We start from the raw sequence: 15,642 nt of genomic DNA on the forward strand, positions 1-15,642 counted from the left end.
CTTCATACTAGTACAGATAAGAGTTGTGGTTTTCCTTTTATCGTTCTTTTATTTTGGAAGAAGCAATGCGCAGCGGCCTGTACGCTTCTGTGTCGGTGTTAAAACTCCCGCAGATGTTGTAAAACAATAGAATCGGCACCGGTAATAAAATATAGCGTGATATATAGTTATGCTACAGCGCGCACCGCCGTAGAGCGTCCTGTATTTCTATTCTGGGGTAGCACCGCCAACTAGTGGTGAGTGACGGCACTAGGCGCGACGACCGGTTTCCTGCGTTCTTGGCGCCGATGGGCAGGCATGAAGTATATAGGAGGCTATGGCAGGACTATTCGAAGAATTATCAGGCATTGGTGGGACATTATTGGCCTTAGTGAGGTTAGAACTGGTGAGGCTTACACAGTGCTGACTAATGGCCACGTCCTCTGCTACAGAGGTCTTCCAGTAAAGAGAGAATCCGGGGTAGGATTTGTAGTCCATAACAACATAGCGGGCAACATTGATGAATTCTACAGCATTAATGATCGAGTAGCAGTCGTCGTATTAAAGCTGAATAGGAGGTACAACATGAAGGTAGTACAAGCCTACGCCCCAACCTCTAATCACGATGATGAAGAAATAGAACAGTTTTATAAAGATATTGAATTAGCAATGAGAAAGGTGCAGACTCAGTATACTGTAGTCATGGGCGACTTCAATGCAAAAGTGGGCAAAAAGCAGGTTGGTGAGCAAGCAATTGGCAACTACGGCATCGATTCTAGGAATGCAAGAGGAGAGATGTTAGTAGAATTCACAGAAAGGAATAGGCTCCGAATAATGAATACCTTCTTCAGGAAGTGGACCTGGAAAAGCCCTAATGGAGAAACAAGGAATTAAATAGATTTCATACTCTCTGCCGATCCAAGCATAGTGCAGGATGTAGAAGTGTTAGGTAAGGTAAAATGCAGTGACCATAAGTTAGTGAGGTCTAGGATTTCTCTCAATTTGAAGAGAGAACAAGTCAAATTAGTCAAGAGGAAACAGGCCAACCTAGAGGTAGTAAGGGTAAAAGCAGACCAATTCAGGCTGGTGCTCGCAAACAAATATGCAGCTTTAGAAAAGGAAGAGAAAGACAACATAGAGGTAATGAATGAAACCGTAACTAGGTTGATCGCAGAAGCAGCAATTGAAGTAGGAGGTAAGGCACCAAGGCAACCAGTACGAAAGCTCGCCCAAGAAAAAAAGGACCTAATAATAAGAAATGACAAAACATGAAAATGTCCAACTCAAGAGATCAGATAGAATTCGCTGAACTGTCAAAACTGATCAACAAGAAGAAAGTAATGGATAATCGAAATTGTAACGTGGAAAATATTGAGGAAGCCATAAAATATGGACGCAGCATTAAGTCAGTAAGAAGAAAGCTTGGCATAGGACAAGGCAAGATGTATGCACTGAAAGATAAGCATGGTAATATCATCAGCAATATTGATGACATAGTAAAAGCAGCGGAAGAATTCTATACTGACCTGTACAGTACCCAAAATAGCCAAGCTACTTTCATTCGAAAGAGTGATGAACCGGATACAGAGGCCCCTTGTATAACTAGCGATGAAGTTAGAAGGGCCGTGAAAGACATGTTCAGGGGAAAAGCTGCTGGAGAAGATGGAATAACAGTCGATTTAATCAAGGATGCAGGAGATATCATAATTGAAAAACTTGCGACCCTTTATACACAATGCCTCACAACTTCAAGTGCACCAGAGAGCTTGAAGAACGGCAACATTTTACTTATCCATAAGAAGGGAGACGTTAAAGAATTGAAGAATTACAGACCCATTAGCTTGCTTTCAGTATTATATAAAGTATTCACCAAGATAATTTTCAATAAAATCAGGGCAACACTTGACTTCAGCCAACCAAAAGAACAGGCTGACTTAAGGAAGGGATATTCTACGATGGATCATATCCATGTCATCAATCAGGTAATCGAGAAATCTGCGGAATACAATCAACCTCTCTATATGGCTTTCATAGATTATGAAAAGGCATTTGATTCAGTAGAGATACCAGCAGTCATAGAGGCATTGCGTAATCAAGGAGTACAGGAGGCATACGTGAATATCTTAGCAAACATCTAGAAGGATTCCACAGCTATCTTGGTTCTCCACAAGAAAAGTAGAAAGTTACCTATCAAGAAAGGGGTCAGGCAAGGAGACACAATCTCTCCAATGCTATTCACTGCATGCTTAGAAGAAGTATTCAAGCTCTTAGACTGGGAAGGCTTAGGAGTGAGGATCAACGGCAAATATCTCAGCAACCTTCGGTTTGCAGATGACATTATCCTATTCAGCAACAATGGAGACGAATTACAGTAAATGATTGAGGACCTTAATCGAGAAAGTGTAAGAATTGGGTTGAAGATAAATATGCAGAAGACAAAGATAATGTTCAATAGCCTGGCAAGGGAACAGGAAACCAGGATCGCCAGTCGGCCTCTATAGTATGTAAAGGAGTACGTTTATCTAGGTCAATTACTCAGAGAGGAAGGATCATGAGAAGGAAATTTACAGAAGAATAAAATTGGCTTGGGGTGCATACCGCAGGCATTGCCAAATTCTGACTGGGAGCTGACGACTGTCGTTGAAAAGAAAAGTGTAAAATCATTGCATTCTACCGGTGCTAACATACGGGGCAGAAACTTGGAGGTTAACAAAGAAGCTCGAGAACAAGTTAAGGAACGCACATAACGATGGAACGAAAAATCTTAGGACTAACGTTAAGAGACGGGAAAAGAGAGGTGTGAATCGGAAAACAAACGGGGATAGTCAATATTCTAGTTGACATTAAGCGGAAGAAATGGAGCTGGGCAGGCCATGTAATGCGTAGGATGGATAACCAAGAGAAGGGAAGCCAGATGGGATGATGAAGTTAAGAAATTTGCAGGCGCAAGTTGAAATACGCTAGTGCAAGACAGGCTAATTGGAGATTGCAGGGAGAGGCCTTCGTCCTGCAGTGGCTGCTGATGTTGATGTTTTGTCTTGGACTGTCGCGGCACAGGCACTGACATCTGTGGTTGTGCCGAAACCTTCGCGCAAATCATCTGTCCCTGTCATCACTTTGAAAGACAGTCCATAGGATGCTGTCCAAGGCGACGTCTGTGCCCTAGGTAGTGTAGTGAATAGTGTTAATATCTGCGTTTGTGAAACCTGCTGTACTGTATGGCCAAAATTGACAGTGATTGACATGCCCACTGCGTCCTCTATTTTTGCAGTTCTCTCCTCTCTTCTATTTGTTTTCGTTATTCTTTTCCCATATATCTCCTTGTTAACATTTTGTTATTTCCAGCGTTTAGAATCACCAGCCGGCGCCACAAGGGTGTTTAATTGTTTGTTTTTTTCTTGTAATCTAGCGGGTCTTCACCAAAGTTGGAATTGATATGCACATTGCTTAGGGGTGTTCTCTCTCCTGCTGTGAAATTGCTCTTTTGAAGCTATATTGTGATCTAGTTAACCGATGTTATTTTGTTGCTGCTGGGTACCAGTTTTTTTTCTTTTTCATTACTTAATACTGCTTTTTTTTGTGTTTGCTGCACGATGTACTATATAAATTTTCATTTTGTTAGCAAGAGCACTGCTGTGTAAATGTGTTAATTTTTAATTTACATCTTACTACGTTGCTGGAATAGCTTATTTACACTGATGTATTAGAACCCCTTCAGCCCATTCAAGCTGTTTTTAAAAGATTTTAGACATCGAGCAATTTGTATCCGCATCACAACCCTGTTGTGCTCTCGGACGAGTGTGTTCGTTTTTTTGTTTCACGTGCTTTCATTCTTAAATGACGCAAAGAAAGCACGCCGAATAACTACAAAGTCCAGGTAGTTCAATTTTTAAAAAATAAGTAAGACACACGTTCAGAAATAGTGGGAGAAACTGTAATGCACAGAAGCGTTGGGCTGAGCAATTTTGAACACGCGCAGCCTGGATATCCACTACGTTGCACTTATCTAAGCAGAACACCGGGTATGTTTATTGGAGTCTTGAGCGACTGAACGAAGTGTCATGTAACAAGATTTATCTCGGACTTCCAATTGATTGATTTGAACATTTATAAAATAAGAGGAAAGTGGGAGGCAGTTAAACATAGTCAAAACACAACGCATATGTTCCCCGCCTGCCTGCGCACTTGCGCATTGCTCTGAAGCACCTTTATAAGCTCTCCAGCGCGTGGCATTCGAACTTGTTTTGGCTGATCTGTACAGACGTCTCTTCTTGTTTGAGAGACGTTTAATATGGGTGTTGTACCATGGCTCGTTGTGATTAGAAGTGACTGTGCGTAAGGGGATGTATCTGTTTGTGAGCTCATTAACCTTAGAGAGGAACATGTTCCAATTCGTTTGAACATCTCGCTTGTCGAACTCTTTCAAAAATGTGTCAAGAAATGTGCATCAAAGTTAGCTTTCTTGAAGTTGCGAAAGGCTTTAGATTTCAGCTTTGGAAAACCGGAGATTAATCTTAAACGATAGTAAGCTCTGATCACTTAAAGCAGGCATGTACGCGATATCTGATACGAGGTTAGGATGAGATGTCAGCAACAGGTCGAGAATGTTAGTGCTACATAAAGCTGTCCTTGTAGGCTCTCTTATTATCTTCGTAAGTGAAAAGACTGAGCAGTAATCAAGGAATCTCTTGGCTAAGGTTGAAAATGGCTGTAGAAATGGGGGATCGAATTTCCAGAAAATGTTTGGAATATTAAAATCACCTAGCAAAAACAAAGGCAAGGCTGGGTGGCGTAACGAAACAAAGTTAGTGATGTCGTGGAGATATCAATAAATCTGCACGAGCAATCAGGTGCGCTATAACAGATGCCGCCAATTATTTTTTTATTCGTGAACTGAGGAATTGCCCAAAATATCTCTAAGCTAGTGATCCAGGGAAAACAAGGGGAATGCGGGAGATGGCGATTCAAGATGATGAGTAACATGAGAACAAGGTGAGAGCAGGAGCCAACGTTTCGACAAGTGGACTTTTCTTCGAGGCGACATATGCTCTCCTTGGCACCAGTACGTATATATAGGTAGGGTTCTTCTAAAGGGGAGAGAAGGTAAGGCTGGTGGGTGAGGTAACGAGCGAGAGTGTGTTAGGGGCAGGGGTGTGGAATTGAAAAGAAATATAATGCACTACTGATAGTTGGTGGAGGAGTTTGAGGCAGCGCCGTGTGTTAGCAGGTTGACTTGTCATGGCAGGTTCCTCTTTTCATGGAAGGGGTCTGGACGACGGGGGGGTGTCTGCTCCGCTGGAGGTCAGTGAACTCTAAGCTAGTGGACATTTGAATAAATTGCGACGAGATATTCTTGCATACAGCGACAAATACACCACCACCCTTGCTTGTGGTCCGATTACAGTGGTAAAAAGAAAAATTTTGGAAGGTTAAAAGTAATTCGTGATCGGAAATGCCAGGTTTTGGTTAACACAATTAGGTCAGCTTTACATGTATCAACTGTGGATGCAAGAGAGCCCAGTTTATTAAGAATGCTGCATATATTAATAAAAAGAACAAATTCCTGATTGCGTACTCCTACTGCCCCTCTTATGACGTGGTGTCCCCAGTGTGAAGCAAATTACGGCTGTCAGTTCCAGACCTTGGGGTGTATTCTTTTATGCAACCGCTTTTAGGTTCGTTCAAGAACCAATTGGAGCGCACGCTATTGTTACGCCAAGAAAGATTTTGCAGCTGCAGTATGAACTATCACTGCATGGCAGCACGAAGTTTGAATTATTGATGCGTGTGCGGAATGAGTTGGTTTACCTATAGACGCCTACGCTCCGTGGCCGGACCCCGACAGTCAGTTTGAATTATACAAAAGTTCGAATTAATGAGGTGCGAATTAGCGAGCTTTTACTGTACCAAGGTTGATGCGAAAAGAAAATACCCCTACCAACCTCGAAAGACATGTGCAGCTGGTGTCTCAAGGCTGAAGCTGTTCGATGCAAATGAGTGGTCATGTGCGGTGATTCTGCTTTCCCATCAACTTTTTGAAATTAAAAGCGCTGCATCGCCCTACTCAGTTTTCTTTTCCGGCAGCTTATTCTTCATATGCGCATTAAATACAACGAGCGCTTGTGTATAAGCAGCGGTATTCAGAACGTTTCAGGCGTAGCTCGAGCTTGTAAGGTGCACCAATGCCTTTGAAGGTAGTACAGCCGCCAGAAGCAGCATCTTGTGGATTTTGTTGCAGCCTTTCATGCAGTAAATAATTAGGTGTAATAACCTTCCAAGGACAACAGTTTCCATAACTCAAAAGATGCATCATGTAAAATGTTCCACATATCGCTGCTCTGTGGAGTCGTCCTCGATAAATTCAAGCTTTCAGAGTACAGAATGCAAAGCCATGGTCGTGAGCTTGTTGAAAACACAATCAGTAGCGCATGTTTCGAAGGCAAGCACAATAATATTCCAAGCACAATTGCTTTGAACCTGAAGCGCATCACTGCAAGCTTCTGCTGTTGCCGCCACTCGAGCTCCTATTGGTAAACTTCGCTTTTGCATCACATTTCTCGGCTTCGAGATGTGTTCGTGAAGACCGACGAAAATTGGGTCTGGAATCGCGCTGGAATCTAGCATCCATATTTCGCCGCGATCAATGTATCTTTATTTTCAAGAATATTGTTTTAAAATATTGATCGTCGTCCTCAACATGACGTTCACTCACTTTGGACTTATCTGTGAAGCATCCTTTATTTAGACGTAGAGTGTGTTTCCACATGTTAAAACTCTCTGCCATCGTCACCGTGTGAAAGAAATGGTGAGCACCAGCATCACTATGCATCTGCCTGCTGGAGCAGCCGTGGGTAAACCAGGACTGCATAGGAAGCATATCTTGGCCTATTCTCCTCCCTCATTGAGGGTGGGGGTGAATGAGCTATGCGCACATAAAACGATGCTAAGGAAAGCAGTTGCTGCCCTGACGAAGGTAAGTCTTCTTGTTGAAACATTGGCTTAAAGCGACATTACTTGTTCGACCACTCCTTATCATTTAAAGTTTTTCATATGTCTTGTGTGAATGCTGTTTAAATTACAACCATGGAATCTACTCTTCCTATCGTGCTTGGTTGCAAGTTCCCCTAATATGTGAATTATGTGTCAGCAGTTGAGTACGCATGTTACGAGGTATTTATATAAAGTGGCACCGCGTCAACGACTATGCTAAACAATGTGCGGCCGGTTATTACCCGAGGCGTCTATTTCACCCGGCAACCTCCTTGAGCGAGCTCCATGCCACGTTACTATGAAGAGTACCCAACTGCGGCACCAAACAGCACTAATAGGCTCCGTACAGTGAACAGGCGGCGCTGCTGCGCAGCAGCGGTGGCGCGATGCTCAGCGTCTCATGTGGCGGGCGGCGCGAAACTGGGAAGGGGGGAAGACAGCGAGATTTCGGAACTACGTATACACGCCTCCGAAAGCCGCACGTATATCCGCGATCCGCCTTCTTTTTTTTTTGTGCGTGCGTGTACGTGAAAGTACAAGCGTGGCCCTCTGTGATGGCACAAATAGTTTTTGCGGGGTTCAGGCCTATTAAAGGAATAGACGATTACTTTCACGGTGCAGCGTTAACCAGCGGAGACAAGCTCTACGCTGCTTCGCATGTTGCTTGTGTGAAAGAAGTGGACGGCGTGGACGTTCACGCGAAGTGCCGTTCGCAACAGGAAAAGCAAGTATACGACGTCATCCTTCACGTGAGTAAAGCTTAGTGTTATACTAAAATTGAAGTCACTAAACTGGCACCCTGAAAACGTTGTAGTTGACCGATTTTTAATCGACGCCTCTGTTGGCAATGCATGCCTCATTTCGCTCCGGCGCGTTGTACGCCGCGGCCTATCATTTGATGCCCCTGTCACACTGTTACTTTAGATTGTCATACAGCTCGATCTGGACCGCGTGCAGCTACACGCTCACTCGTAGGCTGTCGTCAGCACAGTCATGTCGAGTGAGCTAAACGATTCGGATTGTTGGATCGTGTGGCAGTGACCATGCTATCCTCGTTTGGGACTCAGTCGGAGCCACCTGCTGCGCTGATAAACGAGATTTATTAACTAGGCGATCTTAATTTACATGACGCGAATGTTCGTTTTTCATCATGTACAATGATCGAGGCTCATTAGGCCCCTTTCACAAGATACAGTTTCGCTTGCGAATTCCTTTCCTTGCATACGCGCTTTGCTTTTACAATGATACATCGCAAATGTATATCACAAGAAAAATCGCACCATGTGAAACCGCGCCTCTCAAGCGCCAGCGGCCAAAACGAGGATTGTCGAATTAGTGCTCGCCAGCACAAAATAGGCTTCCTTGGCATAAAATGTTGCTCATCGCACATGCCAGGGCTATGCTGATCATACCGAGTGCTAAGACAACGGCAAGCAGTTGTCAAATCAGCAAAGTCGTGACAAATTTCTTTTAAGTGTTCAGCAGCTGGCCATGGCCGCTGGCGTCGCACAACGAGCTGTGAAACGCGCATGTGTAGCACGCTTTACAGAACAAAACCTTCTCACAAATATCAAAGAAGCTGACTTACTTTACTCTCCTCACAGCTGCGATCCATTTCTTTCGCCGTTCGATCTCATAAGACTTGCCAGGAAACCTGTACAACTTTATCCCGGGCTGGCCTTCGTGGTTGTGACAGCCCTTTACACAGCAGTATCGCCGGTTCCACTTGCCTTTTTTTTTTTTTTTTTGACCTCCGACGCTTGCCGATGAAGCGCATGCCATTGCACCGTCGCAAGACGTATAAAAAAAAATAAGGAGGCTGGTGAACAAAGCAAAACGGCTTCAACCGTGGCTGAGACGAAATGTAGCGCGCGGGAAAGAATACTCATCGAGCCGGCCGAGCTGCGGCGCCCACTTCCCAACACTGTTGCGTCGCTGCGCCAGATGGCGCCAGAGCAGCCGCAAACTCGACTGTACGGAGCCTATAACCACACAGCGGCAGTACATTGCAACGCATGCTGAAGCGGAATGCAACAAAAGAGAGAATAAAGGAAAGATGGCTATGACCACTCTATTGACTTCCAGGATTTTACCAGTGAGGCGGCATCAACGGAATGAGGTCGTCATTCTTACGCTTTTTTTGGCACAGGCTAGGCACAATTAACACTAAAATGCTGTTTCAGGAGCAGGATGCGACAGAGGACTGCTCTTAGCACAATCTGGCGCAGCTGTTCCACCCCTGCAGCTAATTGGGCAATGTTGTGAAAAGACTCACAAGTGTTTGAGAAAATGTGAACCCATGTCATGGAATCGTGCAAGAACGGCATCCTTCCTCTGTTGCCCTGCTTATCACAGGTAATTTCGCACCCGACTGGCTGATGACTCTACGTCTGCTCAATGCGGTTTCAACTTCACAGATGAAAGGCAGCACCCTGCTTTTGATGCACTTGCAGAAGATAACAGCAAACTGTTTCTGTATGGTTTTCCTAATTTACAGTGAGCTGAGAGCATCCGCAGTTTCCAGCTTGCTCACATAGAAAATGCCACGGTAAAAAAAAGACCACAACTTTATTAGCTTGTGTGCCAGTTTACAACCAGTGTAATGTGCATGCTGACAATTTGGCTATTCATGCCAATGGCTGCATATATAATGCAGAGAGAAGATTAATGCTTTCTGGGTTGACAGGAAGGAACTAGTCTTTCGGTGCACAACTTGTGTGCCAGCCAAGGGAAGACTGCCATTGTGAATGCCCACAGCACCCCTTGCAAGCAGCCTTACATGCTGGTCTCGTGGCGTGGTCGCTGCTTGGCCCTCCGTTTAGGCCGATGCTGTGGCTGCTGGGCACTGCACATAACAGCAGCAGCAACAATTAGGACAGCCCATAATGTTGCAACAAACGTTCATCACGTTTGCCCAAGACATATGTAAAGTGTTGAGCAGGTGTTACATCACAGAAGTCAGTCAGTTGAGCAGCACACGTCTCCCCCCTAATGCTTTTAGCGAGACAATGTGATCTAGGTGCAATTTTATCAAGGGCAAGTGTCCCCAAGCACAAAAGAAACCCAAATTTAGTTTTAAAAATATCTGGGACTGCAGGAGCATGTTTATAAACAAGGACTTCATGACAAAGAAATCTTTTGCTTTCCACATTCTTGTTCCACTGACTAATTTTTGGCTTCATTGCATTCTTTGCCTTCTTACTGCTAATGTGCACACAGCACCTTCCGTGCCTCAACACTTATCATTCTGTGGCTTTATCTAAGGGCCTTGCAAAATAAATTCTGGTTATGAGCATTTGCACACCGTGCATGCGCTACCACAAAGTGCCAGAGAACAATGCAGTCATGTGATCCAACTGCATAGAGTATTGCTGCACAGTCGCTCCAGGGTAAGCCCCCCTTTAACAATCAACTCTTTGCATATGGGAAAGAAGCACTAGGTAGAGTTATTTTATGACGAGGATACAATTTAATATATCGCAGTATATGTCTAAACTAATACGACTTTAAATAACATCTTAAAACATAAAAGCACAGAAAACGAGCACATTTCTAGTGGTTAGGAAAGAGTTAACATAATCTTGAGTTAACCGCTGACTCGATACGCTTAAGTGAAACCTAAAGCACTTACGTAAACCTGCGTACATTACACTTACTCATCCTAAAATTGAATATGCTTCTGCTATCTGGGGTCCTGACCAAGCATAAATGACATTGAATCACTTCAAAATCATGCTGTCCATTTCATCTTTTCAGATTATTTGCCGTAGAGAAGTTTTATCAAACCATCGTGAAATTGCTCCTTTTACTCTTCCATAAGCTATACAATCACACATCTCTGCACGACCTTTTTAAACCACCCACAACCATCTTCCCTCACCACGATCATTCATGTAAAGTCAAATGAACCACTTGTCTCCAAAGGGTGCCCTAAGCAGACGCAGGCTGGCGCAGTGAGCACACTGCAGCTGGCTGAAAACGGAGGAGTGTGCAGTAGCGTATTCACCCGAATGTAACGCGAGGGGCAACTTTCCAGTCACACGAAACAAAAATAAAACCGCGAATGTAATGCGAGATGAACGGAAAAAGAAATGGCACCTTTGTTCAAGGAATCGCAATTAAGAAACTTGTCTCTCCACTTATCACCGTCGTCTGAAGAGGAGACGGAGCTTTCCTTGGGCGGTATTCTCGGGCGGTCACTTTCGTAGATAGTTTCACTTAAGCTAAATTTTACGTGACTCAACACTGAAAGCGTCCCCACCAAGTGTTTCTGGCGCTGTCTTAAGTACGCTATCGGTGCCAAGAGCGCTGTCCGCCGTATACTTCGAGGGGTTCGGTGCCGAAACGAGCAAAGACTCGCGAAACCGAAGCTATCTCAAGAAGTGATCGCCCGAGAATCAAGTCATCTTCCGTGCCGTCGAGTTTGTTTGAGGTTATGTACTTCTTAAAAGACCGCGTAAACATTTCATTCGGGGTCAGTATCAGGCCACTTCAGGTTCCACAGAGCCTATCCAACTGGCCTCGCACTTAACGAGGGCCTGCCGCTGGTCCTGCCATCCGCAAATCGTCGACACGTTGACGTCAATACACCCGAGCCACAGCAGACTTTCCCAGCTCCTCGACCATCAAAATTGCCCGTTTCTCAAAGTGGCCGTCATACTGAATGCGCTGCGTCGCCATAACGTCGCAAATGTATGAAGTCGAAACGCAAAAGGCCGTAGGGTATTGTGGCATCGTAACCAGGCACAAGCACAGCGAAAACAGCGTCGATTCCAATCAAAAAGAAGTTCCGAATTTGGTCAACTTGAATATGGATTGGATCGAGACAAAGTTACAGGTTGCCAACGTAGTGCTAGAAATCGCAGGATTTAGAGCATTTGTTTTAAAATGGCCAATTTTGCTGTTATTCGACTGCGACGCGAGGGTTGAGTTCAAGCACCGAAAATCATGAAAACTACGCGTGTTACAATCAATAAGTACTATATTTACTCGAATCTAAGCCAACTCCGATTCTAAGCTGACCCCCCAAAAGTCCGAAGCCAGAAAAAAAAAAAAAACTTACCTCGAATATAGGCCGAACAAAAAAGCGAGGACAGCATTCACAAAAGGAAACAGCATTTATTAAATAAGAACATGCCGAGCTCATTCTACGTCACCATCGGTGCTAGCCTCGTCGCTATCTTCCTTGTCGTTGTCGTCTTCAACTATTTTCAGTACCATCCAGCGCATTAGAGATGCTGCCCTTTTTGAAGGAGCGCACAATCAAGGTTTGCCATCCTCGTTGCGGTGCACGCAAAAAGCATCTCCCGTGGCCCCCTCCAACGATGGACGTTTTTCTTATCGATGCCGAAGTGCTGCCTGGCTTGAACATTTGACGATGCCTCTACGGCTAGCACAACTATTCGTTACAAAGCGGCACTATATTGGCATCGCCTGTTTGGTGCCATTATGAAAACGCCACGCCGAGCACCGATACTACACTACACCAATACGACACAGGTCAAAATGGTGACGTCGCTCGTGTACTTCAGTTGGCTACTGGTGCAGCTAGTAGCGGCTGCGATACTGACATTTTCTAGATGGCGCTCACTATGCACTATATTTATCAGTTCCAGTTAAAAACTGGCGCGTTTTTAAAAATCCTCAAATGTAAGCTGACCCTATAGTTTCGTATATGATTATTTGAAAAATAACTATCGGCCTAGATTCGAATAAATATGGTACGGTAATTTCTTTGCAGTTTAATCTACCTTCCTTGGAGCAGTGCAGGTTCGTGCCGCGGGCTTATTCAGGCGGTCTGTACCCATTTTTTGGGCAAGACTGAGCGTCACCCTGCCTATATTCTTAGTTTTTCGATTATACGACGCCCGGATTATACTGTCAGGTAGTAGTGATGGTGAAGAAAACAGTTGCAAAACTGTGAATGACGAAACAGACTTTACTGGTCGAACCTGTGCCCACACAAAAGTAAGTTGCACTCAAAGCACAATGATAGCGGCAACAGTCGGTGATCGTCGAAATCTGATCAGCGGCAAAATGCGTCGGCGTTTATACATGAGTCATTGAATGTTCCACATTATTCCCTGGTGCCCGCATGTCTTCCAGGAAGTGCTAGACCATGGGTTCTCAAAGTGGATTCCGCGGAACCTACGGGTTCCGCAGGCCCCTGCTCGGGGTTCCGCGAGCCACTGATAAATTTTCCCTGGTCCCGCTCCCAACAAGTGTCTAAAACGGCAAACATGAGGTGCGCTCGATCCAAAGAACCTCCATTACCCATGCCCGAGTGTCAAAAAGCACATCACAGTGCGTAACAGCAACGCGCGAACTGCGCAATAAATACGCAAGCAGCTTGTAGCCACCCAACCTCTGAGAACGGGCAGCGCGCTTAAGCTTCCGCACTTGAATCTCGGAGGCCGTAACTTACCACCATGCGCCTTTGTCCTATTTGTAGATAAGGTAGGTGCCGATAGCGTGCGCACTGACCTATACGTTGAAGGGAAAAAAAAAAAAAAAAAAAACGCGGAGCACCGCAAATGCGCGCCGCAGTAGAGCAAGAACGGCGTAGCGTCCAACCGAAACGAAGCGGCGCAGTCCGCATCGCCGTGGTCCTCAGCGGCAATCGTACGCGGCACGTGAGTGACAGCAACGCTGAAGCGCTTCGTGCCTAATTGTGCCTTTAAAGCCTTTATTCTTGCGTTTATCGCCGCACGTAACACCGCGTTGGCGGCTAGCCGTGTGCCTCCGTAAGTGCGTAGTCGCTATCTCTGATAGCGTCGATAACCACCGCAGTTTCGTCCGCAGCGGTTGCGGCAAATAGTAGTTTCGTTTTCACTCGATGCGCGCGTCGGCTGCCTGGCTTCACAACTGCGTAGTCGCCTCCCATGGCAGCGTCGATAGCGACCGCAGTTTCGTCCGCACTTCTTGCAGCGAAAGGTAGTTTCGTTTTGACTTGGTGCGTGCGTCAGCCGCCTGCCTTCTGAACTGCAAGATCGCCGCCCATGATCGCGTCGATAGCGGCCGCGGTTTCGTCGACAGCGGTTGCGGCAAGCAGTAGTTTCGCTTTTACTCAGAGCAAAGCTGTCAAAGATAAAAAGCACCGGCTACATCGCGATGGACGGACAATTTGTTGGCGAGCAGCTGAGTGTGAAAAAATAATCGGGATGTGCGCCCGTTGGTGCAAAGCGCGTCTCAGATGAAAACGCGCACCGCGAAGGATGTCGCGAGGCCTTCGCCGCTGCTAGCGCTAATCAGTCATGAGATGAAGAGAATTTCAGCTTCCGCACTGGTCTTGTGCTAAATAGAAACAAGATTTGACGATTCATTGAGTAAATAAAAGCATGTTGACGTAGTGCAGCATTTGTTTGTTTTCTTGATACCCTCGATAATTCGGTTAAATCGGGGGGGGGGGGGGGGTTCCTTGGCACTTTATGGAGCTTAGCAGGGTTCCCTGGGATGAACGTACCTGAGAACCCCTGTGCTAGACAATTCATGTCGCTCATACAATCAGATTACATAAGCGTCGGTGACAACAGACGACGAATAGAAGCATCGATAGCGTTAGAAAATCTTCCGATACATGCGTCCTGCGCCGAGCGATAATGTTTAACATTTGTTAGCCGGTGAAAAGCGGTCACCGGTGAAAGATAAACAAGTACACGTGTCAATACAACAGTTTTGCGTGGTCCCCTGAAAGTCTTATAATTGGGGTTCCACTGTACATGGACCAAGCTTTTCCTAGCATTTCGCAAACCTAAAACTACCCCTCACAGGTTTTTATGGTATGTTGACCACAAAGTCCATCACAAAAGGACAGGAGCTCGTTAGTGACCTTTCCTGCCAGCCTTACCTGAAACAGAGCCTCATGGGTGCTGCCTTTAACCTAACTGATTTGTCACTTGTCTGTGCTACCAAGGCACACTGGGGAGGGTTATTACGCTTTTTGGTGAAAGCCTGTAGACACCACACGATAGAAGCCACATGAAGTGCTGAGCAAGCCTTAACCCTTTCAGGGTCAATACCGTACAAGTACGACCTCCTCGAACACCCTCAAAATGGTCAATGGCGTACATGTACGGTAACGCTTGTACATTTAAAAAGCGCGCCTCTTTCGATCATTTCTTTCGCTTGGCATGTGCTGCCACTCGACGGAAATGCGTGGTTTTTTTTACTTGCGCCAATGCCTCGCCGTTTTTCTTTTTTTGCAACGTCGCGTCGGCTATCGCTCGCGTACCCGGGCGCAGGCGCGTGCGTGCGGCGGCGAAGTGTGCGATTCTTTCACTTATTTCTTTCGCTTGGTATGTGCTGCCATTTGACGGGAACACGTGGAATTTTTTACTTGCGCCACTGCCTTTTTTTTTTATGGCAACGGCGCGTCAGCTATCGCTCGCGAGTCCTGGCGCGCGCATGCCTGCGGCGGCGGCAAGTGCGCTCTTCTTTCGATCATTTCTTTCGCTTGGCATGTGCTGCCACTCGACGGAAATGCGTGGAATTTTTTACTTGCGCCAATGCCTCGCCGTTTTTCTCTTCTTATGCAACGGCGCGTCGGCTATCGCTCGCGTATCCGGGCGCAGGCGCGTGCGTGCGGCGGCGAAGTGCGCGATTCTTTCACTTATTTCTTTCGCTTGGTATATGCTGCCACTTGACGGGAACATGTGGAATTTTTTACTTGCCCCA

General features: G+C 45.7%; 1 protein-coding gene across 1 annotated transcript in view; it reads right to left on the minus strand.

Annotated features, from left to right (window-relative positions):
• Positions 1-9,519: 9,519 nt before the first annotated feature.
• Positions 9,520-15,642, minus strand: part of LOC119445366 (myeloid leukemia factor 2) — a 40,936-nt gene continuing 34,813 nt past the window's right edge. Inside the window, exon 6 of the mRNA XM_037709673.2 lies at positions 9,520-9,814. Coding sequence (XP_037565601.1) covers positions 9,745-9,814 — 70 coding nt within the window. The 3' untranslated portion in view covers positions 9,520-9,744. The remainder of the gene's footprint in view (positions 9,815-15,642) is intronic.

The sequence above is a fragment of the Dermacentor silvarum genome, chromosome 3 (genome assembly GCF_013339745.2).
Source record: "Dermacentor silvarum isolate Dsil-2018 chromosome 3, BIME_Dsil_1.4, whole genome shotgun sequence".
Lineage (NCBI taxonomy): Eukaryota > Metazoa > Arthropoda > Arachnida > Ixodida > Ixodidae > Dermacentor > Dermacentor silvarum.